The 15,343-nt window shown below is 35.7% G+C and overlaps 1 protein-coding gene across 1 annotated transcript; it reads right to left on the minus strand.

The window, feature by feature from the left end:
* Positions 1–1,367: 1,367 nt before the first annotated feature.
* arv1 (ARV1 homolog, fatty acid homeostasis modulator) lies at positions 1,368–15,237 on the minus strand. Its single transcript, NM_001113611.1, is given in 5 exon segments — positions 1,368–2,740; positions 7,571–7,792; positions 12,769–12,922; positions 13,272–13,391; positions 15,106–15,237. Coding segments are annotated over 5 exon segments (720 nt in total). The 5' UTR covers positions 15,202–15,237; the 3' UTR covers positions 1,368–2,612.
* Between the last annotated feature and the right edge of the window lie 106 nt (positions 15,238–15,343).

A 15,343-nucleotide genomic window follows, 5' to 3' on the forward strand; every position in this document is an offset into this window, starting at 1 on the left:
TGGTTATAATGACATCTGACTAGCTAATCCAGCAAAAAAAATTTACTAAAATCTCATAGTTAAATAGAAACAGAGGCGTTTAACTGCAAAAAGTTCCACTTTTTGGGAAAAAAAACCCACCCCTTTCACCAGGCTGGCTACGGGCCTGAGATATAAAGGGCACCTTTAGTGAAAACTCTATTTTTCAAGCTGTTTAGACAGACATGTGTGTATATATAGTGTATAGACCGTCATATTGGGGTGATATAAACCCACACAGTCCTTTTTTCAATTTAACAACATAAAAACGGTGGACCAATGGGAGCGGTTTTCATAGTGCCCTCAACTTGACGTAGCAGTGCCCCCCCCCACCAATATTGATTGACAGGCGCATCACCATATCCTCAGCTTGTCATTTCACGTCCTTTTTCAGCGTGTGAATCAAAGCGTTATCACTAAAGGAACATCCTTGCTCTAGTTTTAGATGTAAGGCTCATTGAGCTCAACACAAGACCAACATTCACCACATGATCCCTCTAATCAGAATTATTGTTTGAAAGTTCGTTTGTTTGTCGGTAGGTTTGCAAACATGTGTACTTTTCATTGCGTCTACCTTAAACTTCAGCCATTTTTTCTCGCGGTCACAGAAGCTCCCTGTGATCTTAACTAGGTGCACCTGGAAAGTGCGAGCTTTGTGTCAGGGTACACACAACGGTGCTTCCAGCCGGGGACTTATCTGCAGCGCCCAGCCACGATTCGGGACACTTCATGTCTGCCGCGCCACTGAGCGCCATCTGAATAGTTTCATTTTAAATAGCTTGCGAATGTGCGTGTCTGGTGTGCCATATCGCGGCTCTGAGCGGCGCATCTGGTGCCTCATTCAAAGTTAATTCAGTGTGCGTGGTTATTAGTCTCGGTGTACAAGCTTGGAACTTTAAACTAGCACACAGTTGGCTGTTAAACTACACAAAGACACAAATGATTGTGTACTCTCTGCTTGGTCTGTGTCTGAGTCGTATATGTACGGCTGAATGCTGGTCCTCTCACTCATGTTGCTTCTCTCTGTCTGCCTGTCTGTTGCCAAACACAGAGTGGGGGAGCTCTTGGCTCCGCCCCCTTTTATATTGGGCGGGAAGTCAAAACTCATTTTCATGTGAAGCAACACGCCCCTAAAACAGCGAGCTGTGTACACGCCCACAACATGACACTTTTGAACACATTATAATAAAAAAATCTGAACTTTGTTGTGAACTGAACCGAAACTGGCACACTCAGAACCATAATATTAATATTAAATCATAAAAAGGGGTAAACTATGTGCCCCTTTAATACTGAAGAGGTTTAGTTCTGAAGCATTTTTAGCATCGATCTAAAGCAAAACCACACCGAATTTGTTAAACATTCTCTTTAATAACCACAATCCTCCTCCTACAAAACATTAAGCAGCAGTTTCACAAAGAAGTGCGAGATTTGCTCCCCGAGTTTGTTTCAGAACGAGTTGCACAACTGTAGTTCTTACTGAAAGCTCACACTTTATGTAACAGGGCTTTGGTGACATCAGCAAAACAGTCCATACATAAACCGCCCATTATATTACCAGATCATTACAGTGTGAGAAGGTTTCGTGTCACGACCGGTCCACAGGCATCTGTAGTATATTTGACTTAACATCTTCTCCCAGCAGAGCTAATTGAGGAATGTGACGAATGACCTCAGGAATTTGAAGCTGTGCCTTCAAAAGTCTTTAGAAGCATACGGGCCTGTACTTTTTTATGGCTTTACTGTTAAAAATGCTGGATTCAACACAATCCGTTTATTAGGAACTGAGTGAACCTATTAGTTTTTACAAATTTAAATAGATCGAACATAAAATAATTAAGTTTTCCCAAAAAATGCTCAATAATTGTGCTGTCGGGATGGTAAACACCAGATTTAAAGGGATAGTTCATCCGAAAAAATTAAGCTTCCTTCATTTATTGGGTTTATATGTTTTGTTTATTCATCCCAACATAAATCGTTTAAGTTAACCTAACAAATTTAAGTTAACTGAACCTAAAAAAACAAGTTTCCCAAAAGAAACTGTGTCGTAAATAAGTAGTTTAATCAAGCAGCAAAAATATTTTGTGTTCACTCAGAATAAAAATAAAGAAGATAGTTTGAAGAATGTTACTGACTTCTATTTTCCTCCTACTATGGAAGTTTGGGCATTTTTCAAACTATCTTCTTTAGTGTTCAATAGAAGAAAGTCAAAACGATGAGTTAATTAAATTTTTGGAGTGAACAATCCCTTTAAACGTGAGTAAAAATCTCATAACCATGGAGTAACCATAGTAAAGATGAACAATTTGCTCTTTGCGACCTCATTTAGTTTCACTTGGCCTTGCCAGCAAATTCCTGTCTCGATCAAACAACATCTCTGAAGTAATGACAAGCATGTCTTTACATTTCACTTGGGAGATTTAACAAGGTAAACAGTTCAGTAAATCAAACATTCCCTTCCTCTTTCTTGCCGAAGGCATTTGAACCATTGGTGAGCAAAGAATCACAGAGTTGGGTTTGATGCGCGCTGCCAAAAGCTGGAGACAAACCTGAGTTTTCAGACTGCTGGAGCGAAGCGCTGATGTTCTTCTGATCTAGAGCATTGACAGATAGTCTTGTGAGCAGACCTGCAGGGTTTTTACAGCCTGTGCGACCCACATCTCCAACAGAAGACCACCACAGACGGCTAGCAGAGACAGACGCCGACTGCAGTTCAGAATCACTGGAACATGGAAAACACACAGTAACAGAGGTCACCATACAGGAAACGTGTTAATTTAAATCCAGAAGTGTTAAGTTTTAAACGATTACTCTAGGTATTCACTTGGTTTATTCTGGATTTGAAAAACTATTTAATTTAAAAGGTTTTGGATAACTGCTCTGACATCCTTGTACATCAAATAGATCTCACAACATTTGTAGAAATCAACAACAACAACAGGTGTTTAAAGTCTGCATGAATCAAATTCGACTTTTGCTTAAATTTTTAAGTTATGTTATTTATTTTAAAGGAAGACTTCTCTAGTTTTGGGGCATAGGCTCACTTTACAAGTCAACTAGAGTTAACCAGTAGAGTTTTACCATTTTTTAATCCATTCAGCCGATCTCTGGGTCTGGCGTGAGCCTTTTTAGCTTAGCTTAGCATAAATCACTGAATTGGATTAGACCATTAGCATCTAATCTTTAAAAACTCAAATAAAAGAGTGTTTTGAAGATATTTATATTAAAAACTTGACTGTTCTGTTGCTACACTTTGCAAGACTGACGGATAATGAAAAAGTAGCCATTTTCCAATATAGAACCATCCTCTCATTTTGGCGTAATAATCTAGAAACTTTGCTGCTGTACCATGATGCATCGTTTTTTTTTATTTTTTTTTAATTCACTTACACATTTGGGAAAATACAAAGTTTTCTTGATACACAAAACATATTTTAGAAAGTCTAAGGTTTTGCAGTTTTTAAAAATGCAATCTGAGTATTCACTTGGTTAATTCTGGTTTTAAAAAACTATTTTAATAAAAAAGTTTTTGATAACTTTTGGATAACTGGAAATTAACAAATTCAAAATATAAGATATTTATTTTAAAGTAACACTTCTCTAGTTTTTAAACATAGGCTCACTTTACAAGTCAAGTAGAGTAAACCAGTAGAGTTTTATCATTTTTTAATTCATTCAGCCGATCTCTGGGTCTGGCGTGAGCCCTTTTATCTTAGCTTAGCATAGATAATTGAATAGGATTAGACCATTAGCATCTCATTTAAAAAAAAAAAAAAAAACTAAAAAAAAAAGCGTTTTGATAATATTTATATTTAAAACTTGACTGCAAGACTGAAGAATAATGAAAAAATGCCATTTTCCGGTATAGGAACCATCCTCTCATTTTAGCGTAACAATCAAGGAACTTTGCTGATGTACCATGATACGTCATTTTTACATTTTTTTATTAACTTATACGTTTGGGAAAATACAAAGTGTTTATGATAAATGAAATGTGTTTTAGAAAGTCTAAAGTTTTGCAGTGTCAAGTTTCTAAAAATGCAGTCTTAGTATTCACTTGGTTTGATAAGGCTTTGAAAAACTTTTCTGATATAGGAACCCTACTCGCATTTTGACGTAATAATCTAGGAACTTTGCTCCTGTACCATAGCGCATCACTTTATTTTAGTTTTTTTATTAAAAAAATTCAAAGTGTTGATGATACAGGAAATGTGTTTTAGAAAGTGTAAAGTTTTGTAGTGTCAAGACATCCTTGTACCTCAAATACATATTTAAAAAACAAAATAACAAAAAAAAAACAAAAAAAAAAGGGAAACTTCACTAGTTTTTGGATATAGACTCACTTTACAAATCAACTAGAGTTACCCAGTAGAGTTTTACCATTTTTGAAACCATAAGGCCAATCACTGTGTCTGACGGAAGCCTTTTTAGCTTAGCTTAGCTTAGCTTAGCATAGATCATTGAATCGGATTAGACCATTAGCATCTCACTTTTTAAAAAAAACTCTAAAAAAGTTGATAATATATCTATTTAAAGCTTGACTGTTCTGTAGTTACATTGTGTACAAAGATCAATAGAAAAAGTAGCTATTTTCCGATGTTGCCCTTATTCTGTGATGCGGAGATGCGCTCATTTTTGCGATTGTTTTAGAACTTCTGTTTCAGTCGTCTATGGGAGAAATTACTAGGAATAATAAACATCAGAAAAGAATCAAACAACTTGCTCTATAAACAAGTGACTATACATAAAAAGTAGAATAATATAATTAATATTATAACGTGGCTAATGAGATCGCAAGTCTCAAGCCAAGAAGATTCCAATGGCTGCGTCCGATCAAAAATTGAAGAACAAGGGCAATAGGAACTGTACTCTCATTCTGGCGTAATAGGGAACTTTGCTACTGTACCATGGCGCATTGATTTTTATTTATATTCTTAAACTTAGCATACATTTGGTACCCACATACTGCTCCTTTTATTATCGCTACAACAGCGTTGGTGAAACATCTGCTCAAATGACAGGAACTGCAGTAATGTAGCTCCAGGTGGAGGGCCTTACGCAAACAACAGCCCACTCCAAACAATACAGCCCTCTGTGTGAATGTGCATGTGTTGGAAACAGACACGTGTTTACTTTGGATCAGAGAGTACGATGTGTTTTCACCGAGGGTGTTTATGCGAAAGAAAGAGCATATGCAGCGATACAATTTAAAAGCTGCAGTCCATAACTTTTTTGGGGGGGTAAAAGTTACCCAAAATTATTTCTGGAGTGAATACATAACCAGGCAGTGTTCAAAATGATCTCCTTTCTTTAGCCTGATTCACAACTGTATGCTTTTAGACCCCGCAGTCCAAAGAGTTGCGCTTTAGGTAAATTGGGGAAGCTGAATTGTCAGTAGTGCATGTGTGTAAATGAGTGCGTATGGATGTTTCCCAATGATGCGTTGCAGCTGGAAGGGCATCCGCTGCGTAAAACATATGCTGGATAAGTTGGCGGTTCATTCCGCTGTGGTGACCCCAGATTAATAAAGAGACTGTAAGACCCAGAGGCTTGTACACAAGACGCAACAGACTGCCTTTTGTTTGAAACAGCAATGCGCTGTGCTTTTTATGTTACTAGGCAACCACTGTATCAACTGTCTTTGTGCTGGAGTGCATGACATCAGGGTTCGCAAGGTTTTTAGTTCATTCATATGGAAGACTAGCGGCAATGCTCACTCAGTGCATTACACTCAATTTCTGTATGTATGGATGGAAAACGATGCATTTGCAAAGCTCGCAACATACATTAGCTTCTATGCTAGTAAATTTCTATCCCTACCGCTTTATATTCTGTTTCAACTGTCAAGAAGGCGGAGTGTTAGCCAAAGATGTACAGGTACAGTGTAAATATGTATATTAGTACAGTTTTTATTTAATTTATATACTGCAACATCCAGGGGCTTGTACACAAGACACAACAGACTGCCTTTTGTTTGAAACAGCAATGCGCTGTGCTTTTTATGTTACTAGGCAACCACTGTATCAACTGTCTTTGTGCTGGATTGCATGACATCAAGATTCGCAAGGTTTGTAGTTCATTCATATAAAAGACTAGCAGCAATGCTCACCCAGCGCATTACACTCAATTTCTGTATATCTGGATGGAAAACAATGCATCTGCAAAGCTCGCAACATACATTACCTTCTATGCTAGTATATTTCCATCCCTACAGCTTTATATTCTGTTTCAACGGTCAAGAAGAAGGCGGAATGTTAGCCAAAGATGTACAGGTACAGTGTAAATATGTATATTAGTACAGTTTTTATTTAATTTATATACTGCAACATCCAGGGGCTTGTACACAAGACACAACAGACTGCCCTTTGTTTGAAACAGCAATGCGCTGTGCTTTTTATGTTATTAGGCAACCACTGTATCAACTGTCTTTGTGCTGGAGTGCATGACATCAGGGTTCGCAAGGTTTTTAGTTCATTCATATGGAAGACTAGCGGCAATGCTCACTCAGTGCATTACACTCAATTTCTGTATGTATGGATGGAAAACGATGCATTTGCAAAGCTCGCAACATACATTAGCTTCTATGCTAGTAAATTTCTATCCCTACAGCTTTATATTCTGTTTCAACTGTCAAGAAGGCGGAGTGTTAGCCAAAGATGTACAGGTACAGTGTAAATATGTATATTAGTACAGTTTTTATTTAATTTATATACTGCAACATACAGGGGCTTGTACACAAGACGCAACAGACTGCCCTTTGTTTGAAACAGCAATGCGCTGTGCTTTTTATGTTACTAGGCAACCACTGTATCAACTGTCTTTGTGCTGGAGCGCATGACATCAGGATTCGCAAGGTTTTTAGTTCATTCATATGGAAGACTAGCGGCAATGCTCACTCAGTGCATTACACTCAATTTCTGTATGTATGGATGGAAAACGATGCATTTGCAAAGCTCGCAACATACATTAACTTCTATGCTAGTAAATTTCTATCCCTACCGCTTCATATTCTGTTTCAACGGTCAAGAGGAAGGCGAAGTGTTAGCCAAAGATGTACAGGTACAGTGTAAATATGTATATTAGTACAGTTTATATTTAGTTTATATATTGTGACACCCAGCGGCTTGTACACAAGACACAACAGACTGCCCTTTGTTTGAAACAGCAATGCGCTGTGCTTTTTATGTTACTAGGCAACCACTGTATCAACTGTCTTTGTGCTGGAGCGCATGACATCAGGGTTCGCAAGGTTTGTAGTTCATTCATATAGAAGACTAACGGCAATGCTCACTCAGCGCATTACACTCAATTTCTGTATATCTGGATGGAAAATTGATGCATCAGCAAAGCTCGCAACATTCATTAGCTTCTATGCTAGTATATTTCTATGCCTACGCTTTCTTATTCTGTTTCATCGGCCAAGGGGAAGGCGAAGTGTTAGCCAAAGATGTAGAGTATGAGACATATGTATATAGATGTACAGTATAATATAGAATTGGGGTTGTGCCTTAATGTGTGGATTGTAAAAGAGCGGGTGTTTGAGGATATTCACCTCGTATGGCTTGTGAATTGGAGGTGAGAACGAAGAGTCGTATGAGGCTGAAGCAGAGCGGGGAGAAATCATGCTCCCAGATCACCGCTGGAATCAGCAGCACTTTGCCGTAGCTGGACAGCAGAAGAGCCTTCAGAAGAGGAGCGAACTGTAAAGACGCGCCAGAGAAACACTGCGCCGTCCAGAGAATCACCAGCACCCCGATGAAGAACACAGTCAGCTCTGGAAACATAAGGCAAGGCAGGTTTATTGATATAGCACATTTCATACACAACGGTAATACAAAGTGTAATAAAAGAAACAAGTATAAGAAAACAACAAAGAATATAAGTTATTAAAAACAGATTAAAACTGATTCAAATGTGTTAAAACAGGCTATAAATACCTGCTGTTAGCATAACCAATGCCATAGGACGTTATTATATTAGCCTATCAAATAAGAGTGACTGTACAGTGCAAAATATAATACATTTATATGTTAGTTATAATCAAACATACAGGCATTACAACAGGCTCTGGGATCATTGAGATCATGGATGAAGATGATGTTCACTACAGAAAATAAAATAAAAGTTTGCTTTAACTTGAGCAAATTATAGCACACATATTATTACATAAATATTAATATATTACATATATTATACTATTAATGGTAACAATTTGCACAAAATATATTATATTTATTGGTTGTCTGAACAGAGATAACATTGAAAAAAAAAATCTACAATTTGCTTTATATTTATATTTAATTCTATTAGTTGACAAAATGTTTTTATAACTAATTTAATTTATACACTGTTTTGATATTTTTAAATTTCCCTTATAGTAAAATATATTATAATATAATATAATATAATATAATATAATATAATATAATATAATATAATATAATATAATATAATATAATATAATATATGATAAAGTATAATATAATATAATATAATATAATATAATATATGATAAAGTATAATATAATATAATATAATATAATATAATATAGTATAATATGATAAAGTTTAATATAATATAGTGTAGTATAATATAATATAATTTAGAATAATAAAATATAGTATAATATAATATAATAAAGTATAATATAATATAATATATTTTAGTATAATATAATTAATATAATATAATATAATTTAGTATAATATAATATAGTAAAATATAATATAGTATAATATAATAAAGTATAATATAATATAATATAGTATAATATGATAAAGTTTAATATAATATAGTGTAGTATAATATAATATAATTTAGTATAATAAAATATAGTATAATATAATATGATAAAGTATAATATAATATAATATAATATAATATATTTTAGTATAATATAATTAATATATTATAATATAATTTAGTATAATAAAATATAGTATAATATAATATGATAAAGTATAATATAATATAATATAATATAATATATTTTAGTATAATATAATTAATATAATATAATATAATTTAGTATAATATAATATAGTATAATATAATATAGTATAATATAATAAAGTATAATTTAATATAATATAATATAATATAATATAATATAATATAATATAATATAATATAATATAATATAATATAATATAATATAATATAATATAATAAGTTTTCGGTTCATTCCACTGTGGCGACCCCGGATCAATAAAGGGACTAAGCCGACAAGAAAATGAATGAATAATAAAATAGAATTGAATTGAATAGAATTACCCTTTTAATATAATACAATATAATGTAATATAATATAATATAATATAATGTAATATAATATAATTGACATGTACCTGCAAAGCTCCTATAGTCAGTTAATTGTCTGTTAAAGGAGCAGTATCAATGGATATTAAGTAGACTGTCTACTAATACTCAAATAAAACATCAAAATACAGTGTTACCAATAATAATAATAATCATAATAATAACAACATATAAACTACCAACAAATATCAAAAAATAATTGAACAAACAAACAATAAATAAAATAATTGAAAATTTAAATGTTTAGGTTAAATATTTATTTTTTTATAAGCTGTGTAATATCCTCATTAATCAAGAAAAATTGTGTAATGTAAAAAAATAATAATACATATTTTTAAATTCATCAAGATTTTTGCGTTCATTAATTAAATAAAAATAAAGAGAATGACTGACAGACATAAATCCAGTGAAATCTGTTTCAACTAAATGCTGTTCTATTACATTAGTCAAAGAATCTTGAAAAATGTGATCATTAAAACACATATTATAAAGCTCCTTGAGATGTAAATAATCATATTACTAAAATTTCTGAAGAATCATGTGACACTGAAAACTCCAGTAATAATGCTGACTAATAAACACTAGAACCACAAACCCATAAATCTGTCATCATGCCTTTAAAAAACACCTATACACTACACTGCTAATCAGCTCAACATCTCCATTGTGTCAGTGACAATGACTGTAAAAAATATGGACGACGCGACAGCCCCTTTTCCCATTGAACGCCTTGAGGGCAAAACGCCTGCTTGACGGGCACAAACTGTCGCAAAAGACTGCTGAAATTGGAGCCTTGACATGCGCAGAAGGACTGTCTGATGGAGCCAGAGGAGGAATCGCGAAAGTGAGCGGAGTCGAGCTTCCAACCAAACGCTTTATGTAAAATCAACCACGCCCCCCGAACTTCTCAGCATGCGTTTGCTGTCATATGAACACAAATGGATGTAATAACGTTAACAAATATGAGGGTTTTATATATTCAATCGCGCCAGCTCCGGGTCGCAGAGCATAACCTACTCGCGGCGTCGCGGGCTGATTCCGGCTCGCATGCGGCAGCGCCGGCTCGCTCGGCCACCCCATCTGGCTCGATTGACTCGGGCTGGAATCGGGCAGTGAGTCCAGTCTGAGCTCTGAGGGGTAAGTCTCCGGCTGGAATCTAGCCGGAACTGGACCGAGTGTATTTTGCTATCTGGGTGGCTAGGCGTACGTGTATCAGCAAACTAATAAAGCCCGAAAAAAGCCCTGACCTTAGCGAATAAACAGTGTTCCACCAGGATCATGTATGTCAGAAACTGTAGTTTACTGCTGAACTCATTTTGTCATGGTAAAATAACACAGAAATCGAATAATAACACTTCAGTCTCCTGCCGAAGCTCAGACGCGCTGCTTTGAGAAACTGTCAATCACAGCTGTCAATCACGATGACACGCCCAGCATTAAATTACTGCTAAAAACAAACTGTTTACAAAAATGAAGATCTGCACACTTGGTCAGTAGCCGCGTTTCCACTATCGCGCCTAAAGCGAGCGAGCCAGGGCGAGCCAAGGCCAGTGGCGTTTCCACTGTCACTTCTGGGGCCTAATCGGGCCAAAGCGGGGCTTTCTTGGGGCCAGCGGCCGGCCTTTTTCGGCCCGCTGAATACCTTGGGCCAAAGAGGGCCAGCCGGGGCTTCGGGGCGGAGTGAAAGGAGAGGCGGGCACAGTTTTCCTATCGCTCACGAGTACATGCGCCAAACACATAACAAATAAATAAATAAGAAAAAGAAAACATCTGGAACAAATTATAGGCTGGGGTCTTTTTTGCATATGATTGCCCTTATGTTTCTCTTTTAAATGTAAGGCTGTTGCATAAAATTATAGTTTTAATAAGTTACTTTTCTTTGCTGCATCTCTTTGATGTTTCAATAACGCATAATAATCTTTACACCATATTAAAGACACAGCAGACAGTAAAGGATTTCAAGAGGTTTTGTCAAGTTTAATAAGTGTTTTTGCGCGTTTAGATGCCTGTGCGTGTGTGAGACCGAGGAAAAGAGCGCTCCATTCATAGCTCTGTTGATGCCGCGAGCGGCTTTTTTCTTTTCTTTTTATTGTTTTAATTTATTTTGGAGATAATACACTATATGAATACAACAGAAAGACATTAAACTTTACAAATTTCATGTCCACTTTTATAGGCTCAAAACAATAGTGTCATATCTAGATAAAATACCCTAAGCTATATTTAAATAATTTAAAGAATTACAAATATCAGATAGGCTTATAATAAAATCACATTAAATAAATAAACCAATGTAAAACTAACAAAAGCTATAGCTATAACAATTAGGTACTATATCAAACTGTTTCAAATTTATATTAAACTTTCATTTTTCAAAAGCCTCTTTGAAAAAAAGATTTTCTAAAAAATAAATAAATAAATAAATAAACACCGGAAAATGTTTTAAATATTATTTATAAAGTATTTGGATACGATGATATTAATCAAATCATGCAAACAGAGCATTTTCGGGGTGAGTAAACGCAGAAACTAGGCGACCTTTTTTTCTGTCTGCAGCCGCGCAGCACTTTTTTGACGGGGAAAACTGCAAGTTCAAAATGTGTTCTGTGTCCTCAAACAAGTGTGTATGTTTTTATATAACGTGGTAAAATTAAAAAAGGAAATTTAAAATACATAAAGAGCTTTATTAGTGCATAGCTGCTGAGCGCAACGCAATATGGGCTATATTTTATTACGTGCTGCTCTTATGTGCTGAAACACTGAACACTTTCCTTTACTTAAGATATAATAAGCAACATCTTTAAATGAAGGGAATCACCTATTAAGTGTCGTAAAGCCTATAGGGAAAAATAATCATGTTTCAGTTCTCTTAGGAGCATTTGGGATGCATGTTGGACAGATTCTGTCTAGAGGATGTTATAAAATACATTTTATATCGAGTTATTAACGGAGAATTTTATATATGTGGTGTTATATTATGGATGTGTGCGCTCCCTGCGCTGGGTCCCTCCGTTGGTGGCAAGACCACTGGATTTCGATGCCAGTCGGTCGGCGAGTAAATTAATATGATGAATGAAAACACACATGTGCGTATAGACATGCGTTGTACTACTGTACAGTAACGTGTCATTTGTTTGTTTTGGTTGTCCTATTTTAATAGTTTCGTGATGATGTGATGGTGTGCTTTATCTGCATGATTCTCGCTGAAGTGGGCGGTTTGAGTGACGTTCGATTCGGGGGATGTTCTGGGGGCGGGGTTTGCTGACGCGCTGCAAGCTACTAGCCCCACAGTGGAAACGCGACATGATTTCGGCCTCACTGCTCAACGTCCCAGGCGATTGGCCCGGCCTGGCCCGATATAAGCCCTGGCTCGCACTGGCCTGATAGTGGAAATGCGGCTAGTGAGTGACTGGACTAAAAACAAAACTTACCCAGAGCCGCCAGAGCAAACATGCAGTAAAACTCCCATTCTTTGGTGTAGCGGATGATATCGGCGGGGTCACTGCTGGACTGAGAGCCCTGCAGGAGAGACCAGCGCAGATACGCTTCACACAGCAGACAGAACACACACAGCTTCCAGTGGATCTACAGAAACAGAGAGTGATAGAACAGAACACAGGCTGTCCACACAATACAAGACTATGGCTGCGTCCGAAATCGCCTACCACTCGAGTATGTACTACATTTGTATTCACTACACCGCCGCTAGAAATGTATGTTCTATATCAGGGATCACCAAACTTGTGCACCAAACCGTAGTGTATGTGAGTGAATGAGTGTATGTGTGGGTGTTTCTCAGTACTGTGTTGCGGCTGGAAGGGGATCAGCTGCGTAAAACATGCTGGAGTAGTTGGCGGTTCCTTCCGCTGTGGCAACCTCTGAAATAGAGACTAAGCTGAAGCAAAATTAATGAATAAAAATGAGTTTTACTCACATTAATCTCAGTGTTGAAGAGGATATGCCTAAACGCCTGGATTTTGCACAGAGTGGCATCTATCAGAATAATTACTGGATCATATTCAATGTATTTGTCCACTGGCTTCCTACAGGAACTCTGCAAAGAAAGAAAAACAAAAAAACAAACAGAATTCAGTTGAATTTGCAAACTACAAATGTATGTTTACTAAAATAAAATAATCTGTGCATGTTCAAAAACCTTACAAATCTTGTGTAAATATATATATATATATATATATATATATATATATATATATATATATATATATATATACATATATATATTATTTGTTTATTTATTTCTGGTATCTATTTTATTTATTTATTTATATAAACACGATAATATTTAATTTATTTAATTATTATTTAATTATTCACTCAAGATTCTATATTAATTATTTTAGAATTATTACAATCAATATATTACCTCTATCCAATTTTGTTTGCACTTATTGCTCATTCATTTAAATCAGTAATGTTTGGATACGGGTGACCAATGGCGCAGTGGGTAGTGCTGTCGCCTCACAGCATGAAGGTCGCTGGTTGGGTCAGTTGGCATATCTGTGTGGAGTTTGCATGTTGTCCCTGTGTTTGCGAGGGTTTCCTCCGGGTGCTCCTGTTTTTGCCCACAGTCCAAAAACATGCGCTATAGGGGAATTGGGTAGATTAAATTGTCCATAGTGTATGAGTGTTGCAGCTGGAAGGGCATCCGTTGCATAAAACATATGCCGGATAAGTTGTTGGTTCATTCCGCTGTGGCGACCCCAGATTAATAAAGCGACTAAGCCGAAAAAGAAAATGAAATGAATGAATTTTTGGATATGTATTTAAGCCATTTATTATATTCTTATCAATGCATATATTTATTAATTATGTTTTATTAAAAGAGGCTCTAAGGGGATGTGTAGACATGTTCAGAAATCCAAACTCCTGATCCATAACATATTTCAAACAGTGCATGAAAATATACACTTTGAGCATTATTTTATTTTATTTTATTTTCTACTCTCTAAAATCTAAAAAACTTTAAAGTTGGCGACCCCAGATTAATAAGGGGACTAAGCTGAAAAGAAAATGAATGAATGAAGGAGATATGACATTTATACAGTGGGGAATATGCACATGGTTGGGCTGGGCGAAAAAATCAGTATCGATATTTATTGAACAAACAACATTGTCAATATTGATGAAAAAAAGATTTGGTATGAAGGCTATAGTTTTATTAAAATGTGGCTGCTGTGTCAACAAACAGTACTGCAGCAACATCTCAGTGTACAGTTAATGTCTTAGAAACTGTATCTTACAGATGATGGTGAAATATCCAGTGGAATGTAATGCAAATGTTTAATAGATTACATTTTGTTGATAGAGGTAACTTTAAAGTTGGTTTTATATTTGCAGTTTTAGACTTTCTGCTTAATATAATTTCAGAAAAGTATTCTTTGCAATTTCTAAATGGGGAAATCATATTAGCAGCTAATGAATAGCTAAGTACAACATTGTTTACAGTCAGTTAGATTGTGCTAATATTATTTTGAAGTTATCCTTACATGCTATTTCAGACTCAATATTCAACTTAGCGTGGTAAACAATACATGGGCCGTTAAAGGAACGAATGTGCGAATATAAAACCAACTTTACCTCTATATTTTGTTGACATATATATGAATAAATATGAAGTATAGTAGCAGTATGTAGTTCCTTGTGTGTATTACAACAGGCCTAAATACATTGTGAGCTCGCAAACCTCAGAAAACAACACAGAAAACAATTATTTTAACTTAAAAGTGTGAGCTTCACGATACACTCACACATATGGTGATTTTCAGTATGCCGTTGCTGTAGTCTCGATGCAGTTCGTTCGCGTCTTCGTTACACTCGACGCATTTAAACACTCCCGGTGCCATTCTCCTTATGACAGCACGAAAACACACCTCCTGCTTCCTGAACCTCCAGAAGAGGCGGGGCTTATGACGTGCCTGACGGGAAGTGTAGTTCTATCCCACTCCACCGCCTCTTGCGTTCTACGCTTATGTGACTACATTACCC

The sequence above is a fragment of the Danio rerio genome, chromosome 20 (genome assembly GCF_049306965.1).
Source record: "Danio rerio strain Tuebingen ecotype United States chromosome 20, GRCz12tu, whole genome shotgun sequence".
Classification (NCBI taxonomy): domain Eukaryota; kingdom Metazoa; phylum Chordata; class Actinopteri; order Cypriniformes; family Danionidae; genus Danio; species Danio rerio.